At 42.9% G+C, this 15,173-nt stretch overlaps 2 protein-coding genes across 4 annotated transcripts in view; both read left to right on the forward strand.

Annotated features, from left to right (window-relative positions):
* Positions 1-1,326: 1,326 nt before the first annotated feature.
* On the forward strand, positions 1,327-5,768 carry cryba4 (crystallin, beta A4). Of its 2 annotated transcripts, none has more exons than XM_035392012.1 (6): positions 1,327-1,402; positions 2,460-2,503; positions 2,725-2,843; positions 3,491-3,632; positions 4,997-5,139; positions 5,518-5,768. In XM_035392012.1, exons 2-6 carry the CDS (start codon positions 2,465-2,467, stop codon positions 5,663-5,665), a joined length of 591 nt encoding a protein of 196 aa, XP_035247903.1. In that variant the 5' UTR covers positions 1,327-1,402; positions 2,460-2,464; the 3' UTR covers positions 5,666-5,768. The 2 variants fall into 2 exon arrangements, with proteins under 2 accessions (XP_035247903.1, XP_035247902.1); XM_035392011.1 differs by lacking the exon at positions 1,327-1,402 and adding an exon at positions 1,737-2,022.
* Positions 5,769-8,725: 2,957 nt separating this feature from the next.
* The window catches only part of grk3 (G protein-coupled receptor kinase 3), a 60,161-nt gene continuing 53,713 nt past the window's right edge, over positions 8,726-15,173 (forward strand). For both annotated transcript variants that reach the window (XM_035390075.1, XM_035390076.1), the window contains exon 1: positions 8,726-11,066. In XM_035390075.1, the coding sequence (XP_035245966.1) occupies positions 10,954-11,066 (113 nt within the window). In that variant the 5' untranslated portion in view covers positions 8,726-10,953. The remainder of the gene's footprint in view (positions 11,067-15,173) is intronic.

The raw sequence follows: 15,173 nt of genomic DNA on the forward strand, positions 1-15,173 counted from the left end.
AAATCCATTTAATATGGATAAGACATGCTGGGCTCAGAACATTTGACACTCACGGGCTGAGTCATGCCCTACTTTCCTTCAATCCTAGGAACTCCATCTGTGACACATAAAAAACTGGGGGAAAAAAAACAGTGAACACAATATATCAGTGCACAGGTCCGCATTTATGATTGCTTGTCATTCCTCATGGCTGTTCTGTTAAACTCAGTTCATTTGGTTTATTTCCCATGTAAAACATTACAGAAAAGAGAGCTTACAATATAACCCATACTTTTAATAATACATTAAATGTAGTGAACTGCCAAGATGTGGAAACTTATGTTTATCCCTTGTGTGTAGTAATTGAGCTGTTTGTGTGGCACTTTGTACTAAGTTTGAGCAACGGCCAAAGAGAATAATGGGTTTAGTTCAGAGCTACTGTAGCTGATCCTGCTACCCAATCACTGATGCCATTTCCAGTTTTTGCTTGGATCCTACTCTGCCCTGTGCAATATATATATTCTCCAATATATCCATATTACTCTAGCCTAAAAAAGCATCTTACAAAAACACAGTTTAATATTTCAAAGGCTCGAGATCAATTCTCTTTAAATTCAATGTCCTAATGTGGTCAGAAACACCAAATCACTTTAACAGCCTCACAGTATCGAAATATGTGACTGCAGTGATTATTATATTATTATATATTATTACTATATTGCCATTCATTGTATTATAGTTATTATTAATACATCAGCAAACGCCTAATCAAAGAGAAAGAACAGTAAAAATACTTTTGAGTCTAGGGAGAATTTCTGGGATGCATTTGTGGGTTTTGTGCGTCCATGTGCTTTCCACTCTTCTCTCTTCTGCTCTCTCTCTCTCTCTCTCTCTCACACTCTCTGTCTCCCTCTCTCTCTCATCTCAAACTCCAATTCAAACTGTGCTTTATTGGCATGACTGTGTAAGGGTACATTAATGGCAAAGCCGAGTTAAGAACAGGAAATGCACTGTATGTAACAGTAACCACAACAATACTAGTCGTACAAATATTAATGCAGCAATATTAATGCAGTAATATTTATTTCCTTCACCCCCCCCTCACCTCCCCATACACACACTCCCATACACATTATTCCCTTTTCTCTCTCTTCCCTCTTTCTCCACCTTCAATGAATTTCTGACCGCTGTCTCCCTCTGTAGAACCCTACGGCCACGGCAGGCATGGAGATAGTGTAGCGTCTGCACTTCTATGGGGGTCTATAGATTAGCCGTCTTTGTTGGTGGTACAATGAGGGTCCCCGCCCCCCTTGCTGAGCTGGGCCTTTTAGCCGGGCCCTTTGCCAGGGGAGGCTTTATAAGGGCCCGAGCGCATGCCAGCTTTCACTCTCACGTTAGGAGGTCCCAGGGGCATCTCAGCGAGGTGAGTACCGTTCGCCCCCCCCCCCCCACCTAACCCCCCTGTCCCCAGACACCCAGTAAGCCATCCCCACATCCTCACACACACACTTGCAGACCATTCACAGGATAGAGTAAGTGAGTAAGTGGCCTGGGTGCCTTAGAGCAGTTAGAACTTCCGTGCTCTGTTATCTGGTCCAGGCCTCCGCCTTTTAAAATAGCTTGTTTTACGCTGCTATTCACTGTGAATATGCCTAGCGTGCTGCTCTAAGGCCTGGCCTTTTGTGTTTGTGCACATGCGTCCGCGTAGCGCTGCGCTCTTGCTCTCAGATCACTGCAGATGCCTTTATGTGGTGAAGTCATTCGCGCTTTTGTGCACTTGTGAATGCTTTTGGAAGATAACATGCTGGCAAATAGTGAGGACTCGCACTCTGCGTTCTCGTAGCTGACCTGTTGTGCCTCTCTTTTTTTTTGCCCTGTTACTAGGCAGGTACCTTTTCATGCGTGTCCTCTGGTTTTGTTTTTCCGCGCGCTTGTATTTCTGGATGGTGCTCAGTGCTTCTGAAATTTCGGACAGTGTGCTCTTTTGCCATTCAAGGCCAGCGGTTCAATATTTTGACTTTGATATGCTTCCTGTACAGAAAGGTAATGTGTTGAAATGCAAAAATAAACATCTAAAGGACTATGTTTGTGTAAGATGAATTGTATGTTAAAATATACTTTGAATGCTCATAACGTTGTACATACATTGTAATCATTTTTCTTTGCCACTTGATACAGGTGTTGTGGGATACACTGGCTAATGTACTCTGCTGAATTGTAAAATATAACATACATTTCAACTGATATTAGCAAAAATAGTTTGGGCTACATTGATTTGCATTTAATTGCCTTCATAGAGGTGTGCAGGCTGATCTGTGACACTGCTTTATAGGACTGAAAGATTGAATACCAAATATAAGAGGTTGGTAATAGGACTGTAGTGGATACAAATCCAAATGTGAAACGCTGTTAGAGCAGCCAAATCACAGCTTCTGTGTCCTGTCATTCCCCCACTGAGTGTCACTGTCTCTGCTTTACAGATAAAATGACTCACCACTGCACCAAGTTCTCCGGTCACTGGAAGGTATGGGGACCAGAAGGTGTAGACCTTCATAGGATTGGAATGAAACCCGATAGAATTCTCGGCGGTGCCGAAAAATCGGCGATGCTCAGCACATGGCCCTTTGCACTCATTCGCTTCGCAAATTCAACCCGCAATCTAGCAGCGCTTCGTCGCCCAGCACACCTGTCTCATTTCGTTTTTCCCCGTTTTCCCCCCCCCCTCTCTCCCGAACCCCCCCGCAGATCATCGTGTACGACGAGGAGTGCTTCCAGGGCCGGCGCCACGAGTTCACCTCCGAGTGCTGCAACGTCATGGAGTTCGGCTTCGAGACCGTGCGCTCGCTGAGAGTGGAGAGCGGAGCGTGAGTGTCCCCCCCCCGCCCGCCCGCTTCCGGAGGGTCACCCTCCGAGCGGCTTCGCTCGCCCGCGCTGCACCGCACCGCTCCCGCAGGAAACGCGGCCTCTCCTCTCATTTCTGATGTGCAGTCCAGACCTCCAGTAATGTTTCTGTTACAGTGAATTAATGAATACTCAAAACCTGATTGATGCTGCCCTGCTTGTAACTTCCAAATACATGCATTGCTTTTTTTTCTGCGCCTTGCGGAAGAGCTTGGCAGAAACTCTGAGATCAGACACGCAGCAGTTTCAGTGCAAACAGGGCCCGAGCAGTAACGGAGCAGTAATGGCCCCCCCAGCAGCCTCGCAGCAGACGGGCAGCTGCTCGTGTCAGCCTGCCAATAAGGGCACAACTTCTCTCTTTAGCCATGGAGTGCGGCTTGGAATATAAAAGAACCAGGCCTGCTTTAAACATGCGAGCACTCCTATGGCCTACTCTGCTCCTGTCCAGTGAGTGAGCAGGGTTGAGACGTGTTATTCATGAGACAGAAGAGAGAGAATAGCACAGACGTATGAACACATTTTATGCCGTTGCTGAGACAGGATGTATGCTCACTCTGACAACTGCTCTCTGCTTCCTCCTTCATTCTCTCTCTCTCTCTCTTTCTCTCAGGTGGGTGGGTTATGAGCACTCTGCATACCAGGGCCAGCAGTTTGTGCTAGAGCGTGGAGAGTACCCTCAGTGTGATGCCTTCGGGGGCAGTAACTCCTACCATATTGAGAGGATGACCTCCTTCAGGCCCATTGCCTGTGCTGTGAGTTCAATCTGCTCTTTCTAATGCTGTATCTCTCTCTGCTGTTTGCTCCATCACACATTCTCACACTGCTGCCCCTCTGTCCTCATCCTCCTGCTCTCCTCCTGCTCTCACTCACAGGCCGGCTCACCTCCTGCTCTCACTCACAGGCCTGCTCACCTCCTGCTCTCACTCACAGCCCTGCTCTCCTCCTGCTCTCACTCACAGGCCTGCCCTGCTCCTGCTCTCACTCACAGCCCTGCTCTCCTCCTGCTCTCACTCACAGGCCTGCCCTGCTCCTGCTCTCACTCACAGGCCTGCTCTCCCCCTGCTCTCACTCACAGCCCTGCTCACCTCCTGCTCTCACTCACAGCCCTGCTCACCTCCTGCTCTCACTCACAGCCCTGCCCTGCCTCCTGCTCTCACTCACAGGCCGGCTCACCTCCTGCTCTCACTCACAGGCCTGCTCTCCTCCTGCTCTCACTCACAGGCCTGCTCTCCGCCTGCTCTCACTCACAGGCCTGCTCACCTCCTGCTCTCACTCACAGGCCTGCTCTCCCCCTGCTCTCACTCACACGCCTGCTCTCCTCCTGCTCTCACTCACAGGCCTGCTCTCCTCCTGCTCTCACTCACAGGCCTGCTCACCTCCTGCTCTCACTCACAGCCCTGCTCTCCCCCTGCTCTCACTCACAGGCACCGGTCTCTGCATATTTCCTTTGTGGGTGCTTAAGAGGTCACATCTAGTGAGTGACTCAGTTTTATTTCCAAGAATCCCCTAATTTGCATATCATAACAACATGCTGCGAGTTTCAGTAGCACATTGCACCTTTTGAAGCCATGTCACTCATGTTCTAACTGCGCATTGCATGTACAGACAGCATGTGTGACATAACATCAGGCAGTGCTTTTCCCTGGGGAGTGAAAGCAGCCTTATTCTGTGACAATCCCTTCAGGATCCCTTTAGGGCACTGAGCAGCATGAACATTACTGACTCCTAAAGCTAGCATCCTGAACACTGCTGAGCACCTGAGCAAGGGACAGTGCGCACTGCAATGGAACTGCTGCGTTCCGAGGATCCAAGCATTGGTGTTGTAAAAATGACAATAGAGAACAGAAAATACGCACACATCCAAAAACTCAGACAGATGCCGAACAGAACAGTGGAGTGAATAAAAAGGTAGAGCCCACGCACTTGTGAATTCTCCCCAGTGCCAAATATTTATTAACATCAAAAAGTATGTGATGTTCTGAGCTTAGTCTAACGAAGAAGCCCTAGGCTTGAAACGTTGTTAATAGATTTATGGCACTGAAGAACGTACAGTCTGCGGGATCTAACATTTTAGGATGTTGTTAAAATGACCCCCCCGTGACGCATGCACCCACAGAACCACAGGGAGTGCCGGATGACCATCTACGAGCGGGAGAACTTCCTGGGACGTAAGGGGGAGCTCAGTGACGACTACCCCTCCCTGCAGGCCATGGGATGGTGCAACAATGAAGTGGGCTCCCTGCGGGTCCAGTCTGGAGCGTAAGTGTCCAGTCCTCCACCTCATGATTTCCCTTACTGCTCTCTTAGCATCTATGTTCAAACTTTATTGTCTTAAAAATAGACAGTGTTGGATATTCCTGGATTTGTTCTTTTAAAATTTGACTTATTTGACCTCCCTTTCTGTCTCTCTTCTGTGCTCTATCTCTGTCTCTCTTTATCTCTGTGTTTCTCTCTATCACCATATCTCTGTCTCACTGTCTTACTCACTCTCTCAATTGCTCTATCTCTGTCTCTCTCCATCCCTCTTACCCTCTCCCTTGTTTTACTGAAAAAAAAAAACATTTTTGGGGGCTACTTAACACCATGACTTTTGAATCCCCTTCTCTCTCCCTCTCTCTCTCTCTCTCCCCCTGGTAGGTTTGTGTGCTACCAGTACCCAGGCTACCGTGGCTACCAGTACATCATGGAGTGTGACCGCCACTGCGGAGAGTACAAACATTTCAAAGAGTTCGGCTCTCACTCACAGACCCCCCAGATTCAGTCCATCCGCCGCATTCAGCAGTAACCCCTGCCTCTGCTTACCCCCAACTTCCCCCGAAAAGCAGTCTTAGCCTTGCCCTATCCCCACTGCTATCCAGTGCAGAATAAAGTGTCTTTCTTAAACCTCACCGACCTCCTGCTGTGGCTCTGTCCATATCCTAACTCCCGAATGGGTGTGTCTGCCAACATTGAAATGCTTTGAGATGTGCATATGGCCAAGAAACAAATGGCCACAGAAAAGAAGCTAACAAGCAAAGCTAAAAAAACACATAACCAGCAAGAATGAAAGGAAAACATTGTGATAAATGGAGGCCAGGCTCGACCAGCATGGCACAGAATCTGTATGAAACAGAGTAATGACAGGAAAAACATGAGCTGATCCATGGTGACTGCTTGGGTTACACTTCTCTGTAACAGACTGATAAAGACACATAGTGTGTTTTCTACAGTTTTGACAAATCTGCCTGTAAAATTGTGTCTCTGTAATTGTCACTTGACATTTGTGTGAAATTGTCCAGAATGAGTCACATATGTCAATTGAAATACTTTAATGTTTAAACACCAGAAAATCCTACAGTTACTGGCAATTAAAAAAAAAACCCATTATTTTCACCAATATTTTTTTTATGAATGTACACTTGTTGCTTGGTAACATGTTCTGTTGAAAATTCTCAGGAATCTGCAAGAATGTATTCCATTTTTAAAACATCTAAAGAGTTCAAATGTATCAAATTCATATTTAACTCGGGCCTGGTCTCCACAAACTTGCAGTATATGGCCACTGACGAGTCACATGACGTCAGGAGACAAGTTATGTGTTTACAGAAGTATCTGAAGCTATACAGGGAGGATTTCCAATAATTACGTTAAATAACTGGTTAAACTGTGTTTGTGCTTGAAAATTTATGAGGTTATTTTGATTAGCAATAACGACTTTAATTTGTAAGTCAGGTTCTGTGAAAACTGCAATGCTGTGGTTCCAAGAGCGATTGTTCTCTTTTAAAACGTAAAACCCCATGCTCTCTTCCAAAACATAGCCTAATCAAGAAGACTGGGCAGATTATTAATTGACAAGTTTTTTTTACAATCTGAGTTTCAGACACGATCTCTTGTGAACGATGAAATTCACAGGGCAAAAATGATGAACGGTAAAACAGTGACTAACCATATAATGAGGAATACTTTGTCTAAAACACCTTATGGCTATGAATGCATGTTATTTGTTTTGAATATTAAACTGGACACAAATCGGTTACTCGATCAAACATGCGTTCGAATTAAAACTAACCTACAATTAATTTTTAATTGAAGACAGTCAATGTGTAATCATTTGAAATTATCCTTATAATAAGTATATTCAAATGAATGTGTATGTAAATATATTTATGCATGAACTACCAGTAGATAGCCTATAAAATAATTTAAAATGCGTCTGTATGTTTACGCATTATATTTTGATATTTTCGATAACCAATCTCTGCGTGTGCATCGTTGCGTAAGAAAACGAGCATGTTTCCGTTATTATTCATTTCAATCATTGCTGACAGTTCAGTCACAAAGGACCACAGAGGAAGAAGAAACTGAGTGAGATTGGGAAGCCATGTTGGCTCTCGAATCTGGTTTTGTACTACTCAGTCAGGTGCGTCATACCTCGCACCTGTTTGGAAACCATAATGAAAGCGGTTCGTGTGTTCAAGGCGCGAAGACCTCGACAACCGGAGCTGGCGTTACCTATCAGCAATACCCGTATTTACCCTTTACTGCCACTGGAAGGAGCTGAGCGCCTGTGTACACAGCCTGAAATAACCTCGAGACAGAAAAATACCGCGAGATAAATTAACATGCCACCTAGTACGCGGAAAGAAATCTGAATTATTTACGTGGAAAAAATAAAATAAGTGAGAGAGGTAAAGGATGGTACCCTCACAGTGGTAGAGATATTGTAAAGGAAAAGAATATTCAGTTGCGCTCAATGAAGAGCTTCTGCCATTTTACTTATCAGCGATGTAGCAGTGCTAGGATTGGCTTGTCGGGTCCAATGTGTCATTTCGAAAGACTCATCCTCTCAGTGTATTGAGCGCTTCTGAATGAAACATTTCACAATCCCTCTCTACAATCTATAGGCAAAACGCAAAACCGCTGGGGAATATTATCCAGCTGTTTAGCCACAGACGAGCATGATTGTGTATGATTGGCAGGTGCGCAAAATATGCGGTTCAAATGATTACATTATTATAAAAGCTGGAATTGACATTGCATGTTTAGAATTGCAGACTTAAAAAAGGTTTTTTTTTTTTTTTAGCAATAATTGTAATATTGTGTAAAATGTAAATACTGACAAATCTGGTGCATTTAGCAGTTAGTTTAATTTAGAAGCCATTTGCCATACCCATAAGGTACTACCGACTATTTATACCATGCCAGAGATGGTCTTAAGAAGTAGACTAAAATGTTTTACTTTAAGTCTGTGGAGGCTACATGAAGGCCAAGAAGCGTCTAAATGTATTTTTATGTCTAATGTATACATGTGAACATTAAACATTTAAGCACTCACTCAATTTGTCAAACAAAGTAGCCCTAGTTTTGAGTAAGGACACATATTGCAAGGTATCAGTTTTACAAATGGCAAGGCATGCCACACAAGCTGCAATGACTAAACAAGACAGTATTTTATTTCTTAGTTTGAGTGCATTATGGTTACTTTAGCATAATACTGAGCGTGAGAACGTGGAAATTGGTAGAAATATTTGACATATTTTACTAACATCACATTTGAATGTATCGTGCAGTGCCATACGGAGGTCGCTTCAGATGCTATTTAGGGATAGGAATTAAGACGTTGGGAAATTTTTGGCTTGTCTGCAATATGGTTGTAATGAATATATTTATTGTTTCTAAATCTGTGCGTTATACTGTCCTGTGCTAATCGTGTGACCGTCTGACTATGTAGGTGTGAGCATGTTAGAATGAACACGGCGCCCTCTTTCCGAACGTGAATGTTCCTCTGTTTTTTGTCCGCTTGTGCACCCCCGTTTTTAGAAATCCAGTTCGTGTTTTACAGAAAGCCCATACGCATGGGAGGAAGTGGGACTCTCACAGTTTGCCTGCGAGAATACACTGCCTCTCAGCAGCGATACACACAGGACACGCTAACGCGGTGGGGACCGGCCAGCACTTTTACACGGATAAAGAGGACGGAGGAGCAAATAATCTTCGATTAATAGGATACACAGAAGATATGAGTAAGGAGAGAGAGTGAAAAAACGAAGAAACCAGCCGATGTTGTCGGCGATAAAACACCAGTTGTGACTCCTATGAAAGAGCGGCGCCCCGAATGCGGATGCTTAGGACAAGAGGAAATTGTCTTAAGGAGGAAAAGCAACATTGCCGATTTTGGGGGGGTTGCATTTGGGAAAGACATTGAAGGCGGGTACAATGATTGCTGCGCATTTAAGGGGACAGACTCTTGATTTTTTATAGCTAGCTAGCTGACGTTACATTTGCTCACTGGCTGGACCCTATAGCTAGTTTCCAGTGTTGTTTGCACGGATAGAGCAGGAAAAATGAAGTTTCGCAAGAGCTAACGTTAGCTGGCAAACTTATACTTTTATGGTAATTTCCATCTTCTGGTGTTTCAAAATAATAAGCAGAAGAAAGCGAGAAAAGTCGTACGGGAGGGTGGTCGCTGAGTATCGTCATTGCAGCTACCACTCGGCAGCTAGTTGGTTAGCTAGCCAGTTTGCTAATTTCCCTTTTCAGTCGTCCCCTCCCCCTCTACCACCATATGTGAAAAAAACGATAGCTACCAAAAAAAAAAAAAAAAAACCGCAAGACAAGAGAAAATAGACGGAACTTGGCTAGCTTTCAGTATCTAGCTAGGTTGTTATCATATCTCCAGTCAGTAGTGAGATGGGGATAATCTGATTAATGGAGAAACGCTGGCCAGTTAATGGGTTGCTTTCATTTTGAACTTGATTAGCCAGCTGGTTGTCGTATTAGGTAGTGGTAGCTAGCGATAGTGCTAGCGAGCTAGTCTGGGGACGGTCAGTATAACAAACCCCCTTTCCTTGTCAACCATGAAAATGGAGAAGCGCTTGTATTTCTCTGCCGTAGTTTAGCGCTGTCAACTCTACACACTACGTTTTTGTCGATGTATTATTTTTAGCTGGCAGATTAGCTACATGCGATTAAAGATAAATGTACTTCAGTTGGATAATCCCTAGAGCTATCAGTGGCTAGCTAGTCTGCTAATGATAGCAATCGATGCCTCCTTTCAGTGCATCATAAGAGATCGGCGATACAGGAAGCAAACAACGGAAGCAACGAAAAATAACATTGTGGGATGAATTGGAATTTAAAAAAAAATTTTAATCCCGCTGAGTTAGCTAGTTTTAGATTTTAATTGTTGACTGTTATTTTAAGATTGAAGCTGCACTAACCGACGAATTGTTCGACTTCACAATGGATTTGATTTGCAGCTAGCCTAACAGCAACAATAATTATATTTTAACGTGACTTTTCTTTTACTCGTACTGAGTGGAATTGGTCTTTTGGCCCGACTGAGGTATTAGCTAATGACATAGCGTTTAACAGACTGGATTTTGTTTAACCAAGCCTGGTCCCTCTTGGCTGTACATAAATTCCCTGTCTGAATCTTTATTGAAGTGGCCACGCAGATTGCTAGTAGTAGCTTACGAATTGCCGCTGTCATACCGCAGTAAACTGCCAGTGGTTTTGACAGTTAGCTTGCTATTTAACTAGTTAATCAACCAAGCTGCAACCAAGAGACGGGTAATCTCAGTCAGTGAAGACCAGTGGCTAGGGGGTCAATGAAGGTAAATATTTTAACAATTGATATGCATCCGATGGCTAACTAGTTCGATTTAGTTAAATATCTAACGTAGCTAGACTACCTGTTACACGTTTTTAAACGGTGTAGTGTATCAACTACGACTATCTGCGAAATAGTTTCCCCTTTGAAAAAACAAAACACAACCCACTTTTAAACGGTAGCCAATTTTTTAAAATCCCCTCCAACCTATATTATATATGTATATTTATTTTCAGTAAAAATGTCTGTTTTTGAGATATTCTAAGTATTGGACCTAGACGAAGAAAAACGACAACCTCAGCCAGAGGGGAAACTGATCTTCAGATCCTGACTCCCGCATCTCCTCTCCCCCTCCTGGATCCCTTTTGTCCCGTGGGAATTGGATTTAGCCTGTGCCGTGTTTCACTGGACATTGGTTTCTGTATCTCTCCGGACATTCCCACGGCTGGTGTTGTATCGATTCGGTCGATCAAGAGTTGAAGATGGCGGACCTCGAAGCAGTTCTCGCCGATGTCAGTTATTTGATGGCGATGGAGAAGAGTAAATCTACTCCAGCTGCCAGGGCGAGTAAGAAAATCATCCTTCCTGAACCAAGGTACTCACATAATTGTCGTGGTTGAATGTTTGTCTGTCGGTGTGTGTGACTGGGGAGAGGTAGCGAGATGGACAGCTCAATGTTACCTGTCATTCTGTTACTAGGGACAACTAACGTTTGGCAGCCTGTGTATAACAATGACACCACACAAGGCCCATTATGATTCCCGGTTCAGTGCATCTGTGACAAAAAAATCAACGTATACGTGTGATAGAGCTTGTAACCTAAATATGGTGGTCATGATAAGATGATTAATCGTATCTGTTATTGTAATGGGTATTTCCGTTGTGTAATCTTAACCGTTGAATGGCTGTTGGCATTGAATTAAATATATTCAATATCTATGTTTTTTTAATGGCGTAAATTTGTGTTCTGTCAATGCACTTCAAATAGCCCACTTGAATAGGCTTATCATCTTGCTAGATTTAGACATGACAGATGTGTTCTGCCAGATTAGTGCTGGGTACATGTTATGTGTTGAAGTGGGTAGTTAGTTTAGCTGTGTCCTTGTTCATTCTGTTATATATAATAATGCGAAAAAAAAATCAAATCCACAAACCCGTATCTAAGACCTAGTCACGCTCAACTCTGTCAAAATCTGTTAGGACTACCGTTATTCAAATCGAAAATGAAATGTCGACCTTGGTCTGCGTATTCTAAATAGTCTTTGAAGTGAGTAGCGTATGATAATTGGCTATCTGGAGCTTCTCGCGGCGCCCAACGCATCAAAAGTAGCTTATGTGTCAAGGCAGATCTGCATCCGTAGATTGTGGAATCTGTGTCCTGCATTTTGGCCAACGTTAGCTAGCTACTGTACACTGCACTGTCTCCTGCGCCAAAGATTGAAGCGAGCTATCCGCTAGGTAGATACAACGAAAGCTTATTGTGTGCTGGTACTGTCCTTTTGCCATAACTCTGCTTGACTGCCGTTAGAGAATTTGTGTTTTATTTGAATTGATGCATGCGAGGTAAAGCAGCGGTAACGAGGCTGTGCCTCTGAAAGAGGTGTATGATGCTCCTTCCTAGCGGAGGGGCTCGGCTGTCTTATGCTATGCAGGATTCAAAGGCCGGGCTTTCCCTCTGTAATAATTACCTCGCCTTAGGCTGCACGCCCCATAAGCCCATAAGCCTAAAGTTAAATTGAGAAAGCTTAAAATAATGAAAATGATACATTTGGATTTTGTGATTATTTTTTATTTCTAGAACAGTTGGTTCAGTCGTCCATAGGTTCGTGTTCCACAAAATTAGGTTACAGTTCATGCTAGTTAAGTGTTAAATGGGGCCTATAGAATTGGGATCTGTGCAGTTATTGGAAACTGTTTTGAAACGTTAAGGCCAAAGTGCTTTGGGTGAGGATGGAAACCTAACCTTTTGTCTTTACTGAAACCACTTACAAGCACAGGTGGCCAGAGCCCTGAAAGTATTTGGGCCCTTCAGGTTTTATCTTTTATTGGGTATTTGTCGCACTGAATGTTTTCAGGCTCTTAGACAAAATGCAATATTAGACAAACGCAACACATTTTTAAAATTAGTATTTCATTTATTTAATGAAAAAAGTTATCAAACACCCATATGACTTGTGAAAAAGTAGTTGCCCTCCTAAACGTTATAACTGGTTGCACCACCTTTAGCAGCAATAACCGCAACTAAACACTTCCTATAATTAGATATCAGTGTTTCACATTGCTGTGGAGGACTTGTAGCCCACTTTTCTTTGCAGAAATCTTTAATTGAGACAAATTGGTAGGTTTTCAACCAAGAACTGCTCGTTTGAGGTCCTGCCACAACATCCCTGTTGGGTTCAAGTCAGGACTTTGACTAGGCCACTTCAGAACTTTAATTTTGTTTATTTTCTGCCATTCTGATGTGGAATTACTTTTGTGTTTTGGATCATTGTCTTGCTGCATAACTCAATTACAATTCAGCTTCAGCTCATGGACATAATGACTGGTCATTCTCTTAAGAATTGTCTGGTGCAGAGTATTCATGGTTCCTTTTATAATAGCAAGTTGTCCAGGCCCAGAGGTAGCAAAGCATCCCACACCATCACACTACAACCATCATGATTGACTGTTGGTATGATGTTCTTACTGAGCAATACTGTTTTTGTTTTACGCGTGTCATAATGGAGCTTGTGTCATCCAAAATGTTCTGCTTTTGACGCATCACCTTTTAATGTTCATAGAACATTATCCCAAAAGACTTGGGGATCATCCAGATACATTTTTCCAAATGGGAGATGAGCATTGAAGTTTCTCTTGTTTAGCAGTGGTTTTGACCTTGCTACTCTCCCATGAATCTCATTTTTGCCCAGTCTCTTTCTTATTGTGGAGTTATGAACACTGACCTTAACTGAGGTTAGAGAGGCCTGCAGTTTTTTGAATGCCCTTCTAGGATCTTTTGTGACTTCCTGGATGAATTGTCGCTGCATGCTTGTAGAAATTTTGGCAGGCAAGCCGCTCTTGGGAAGATTTACCGCTGTTCCAAGTGTTCTCCATTTGGAGATAATGGCTCTCACTTTCATTCGGTGGAGTCCCCCAAGCCTTATAAATGGCTTTGTAGCCCTTTCCAGGCTGATGTATTTAAACAACTTTTTTCTCATCTCTTTTGGAATTTTCTTTGATTGAGGCATAGTGTGCTTGTAGAAATATTGTGGGGACTGCTTCCCTGTGATGGTAAGATTCAATATGAGTGAGATTTAGATTCAACAGGCCTGGCTGCTATCAAGCTTGACTGGGTACAATCAGCTGAATTTAATTATGAATTGAATTTGGTTAATTGGTTGATTGAGTAACTAAGGGGGCACTTTTCATTTGGATGATAACTTTTTTCATTAACTAATAATAATGTTTTGTGTTTGCTCAATTTTCTTTGTATAATATTACATTTTGTCTAAAGAAGCCATTCAGACAAATATGCAGTAACAGGCAAGATCAAGTACTTCTTCATGGCACTGTATAAGTGCATGCACATGCATACAAAGCCTGTGAAGTTTGTGATGACATAATCTATTAATGTACTTTCATTGCGTGGCTGCAACAATTTTATGTGAGAAATTGTTCTGAATGCTCCCCTTTTGTATTAGAGACCCTGAATCAGTAGCAGACACCGATTTAGAAATCTTGTGTATGGGTGGCCCTGTCAAAAATGGCTTTCTGTTGGGTATTACATAGTATTTTCCTATTTATTTGTTTTGGTCACAGTAATATTTTTGGCAATTTGTAACAGAATGTAAAAATGTCTGCTTACAGAATGGTGGAAATGCCTACTAAGAGGAGTTGATTGTACGTTGCACTGTTCTCTCTCTCTCTCACATCTGACTTAAAGGCTGCTTGTTAAGTAAGTGAGTGAATGAGGATTACGATCATTATGATAATATCCTCACCAAGAATAGCTCTTTCAACCTCAAAATACCCAGCTTTGCAAGGCCTGCTCTTGGAAAGGCTGTAGGGTAAATCATAGTCATATATGGTTCAAGGTTATCCCTAAGCACTGGAATATTGGTGCGTCGTCATCTTTTCAATTTGTTTGTTTTCATTACAATTTTTTTTTTGTCTTCCTTTTTGTTTTTTGTTTTTTCCATTTCCTAATCTCAGAAAATAGATAGTGGTCAGGATGCCAGGAACAGTGTAGCCATTCTGCTTCTGCACTTCACACATTTATGAGTATACATATGTCTGTGTGTGTCTATTCTAGGTATGTACTTTCTGGGCCTGATTAATAATATTTGACTGACTAGCCAATGCGGATACCTTCATTTTTATTGCATTGTAGCACAGATGCAAACTGCACCTAGGTTGTGATGAAGTGAAAGTGTGTAAGAAAATATTTCTGCTGAGTTATTTTATTTTTAAGCAGACGGCGTAAGCCCAGAGGCCTGCTGAGTCTCTGATGTGAGTCTGACTGGTAAAATGATATTAATGAATGGCCTTCGCTAACCGTAAGTAATAAATAAGAGCGGTTCAGGTGGTGTGGGTTTGTTGCAATTTGTGGCGACATACCTGCCCATTATATCTTCAATACGCTTTCATATTGGCTTTCATATGCACACGCACGCACACGCACGCACACGCCTTCTCTTTGCAGTTGTCATTTCCTGTGGTCAGT

The sequence above is a fragment of the Anguilla anguilla genome, chromosome 14, assembly GCF_013347855.1.
Source record: "Anguilla anguilla isolate fAngAng1 chromosome 14, fAngAng1.pri, whole genome shotgun sequence".
Lineage (NCBI taxonomy): Eukaryota > Metazoa > Chordata > Actinopteri > Anguilliformes > Anguillidae > Anguilla > Anguilla anguilla.

Excerpts from the sequence above, each read along its gene's own strand:
- cryba4 (XM_035392011.1), top strand. The coding sequence starts at position 1,878 with ATGCGTGTCCTCTGGTTTTGTTTTTCCGCGCGCTTGTATTTCTGGATG. Across the intron at positions 2,504-2,724 it reads AGTTCTCCGGTCACTGGAAG|ATCATCGTGTACGACGAGGA; the intron begins GTATGGGGACCA and ends ACCCCCCCGCAG. Across the intron at positions 3,633-4,996 it reads TCAGGCCCATTGCCTGTGCT|AACCACAGGGAGTGCCGGAT; the intron begins GTGAGTTCAATC and ends ATGCACCCACAG.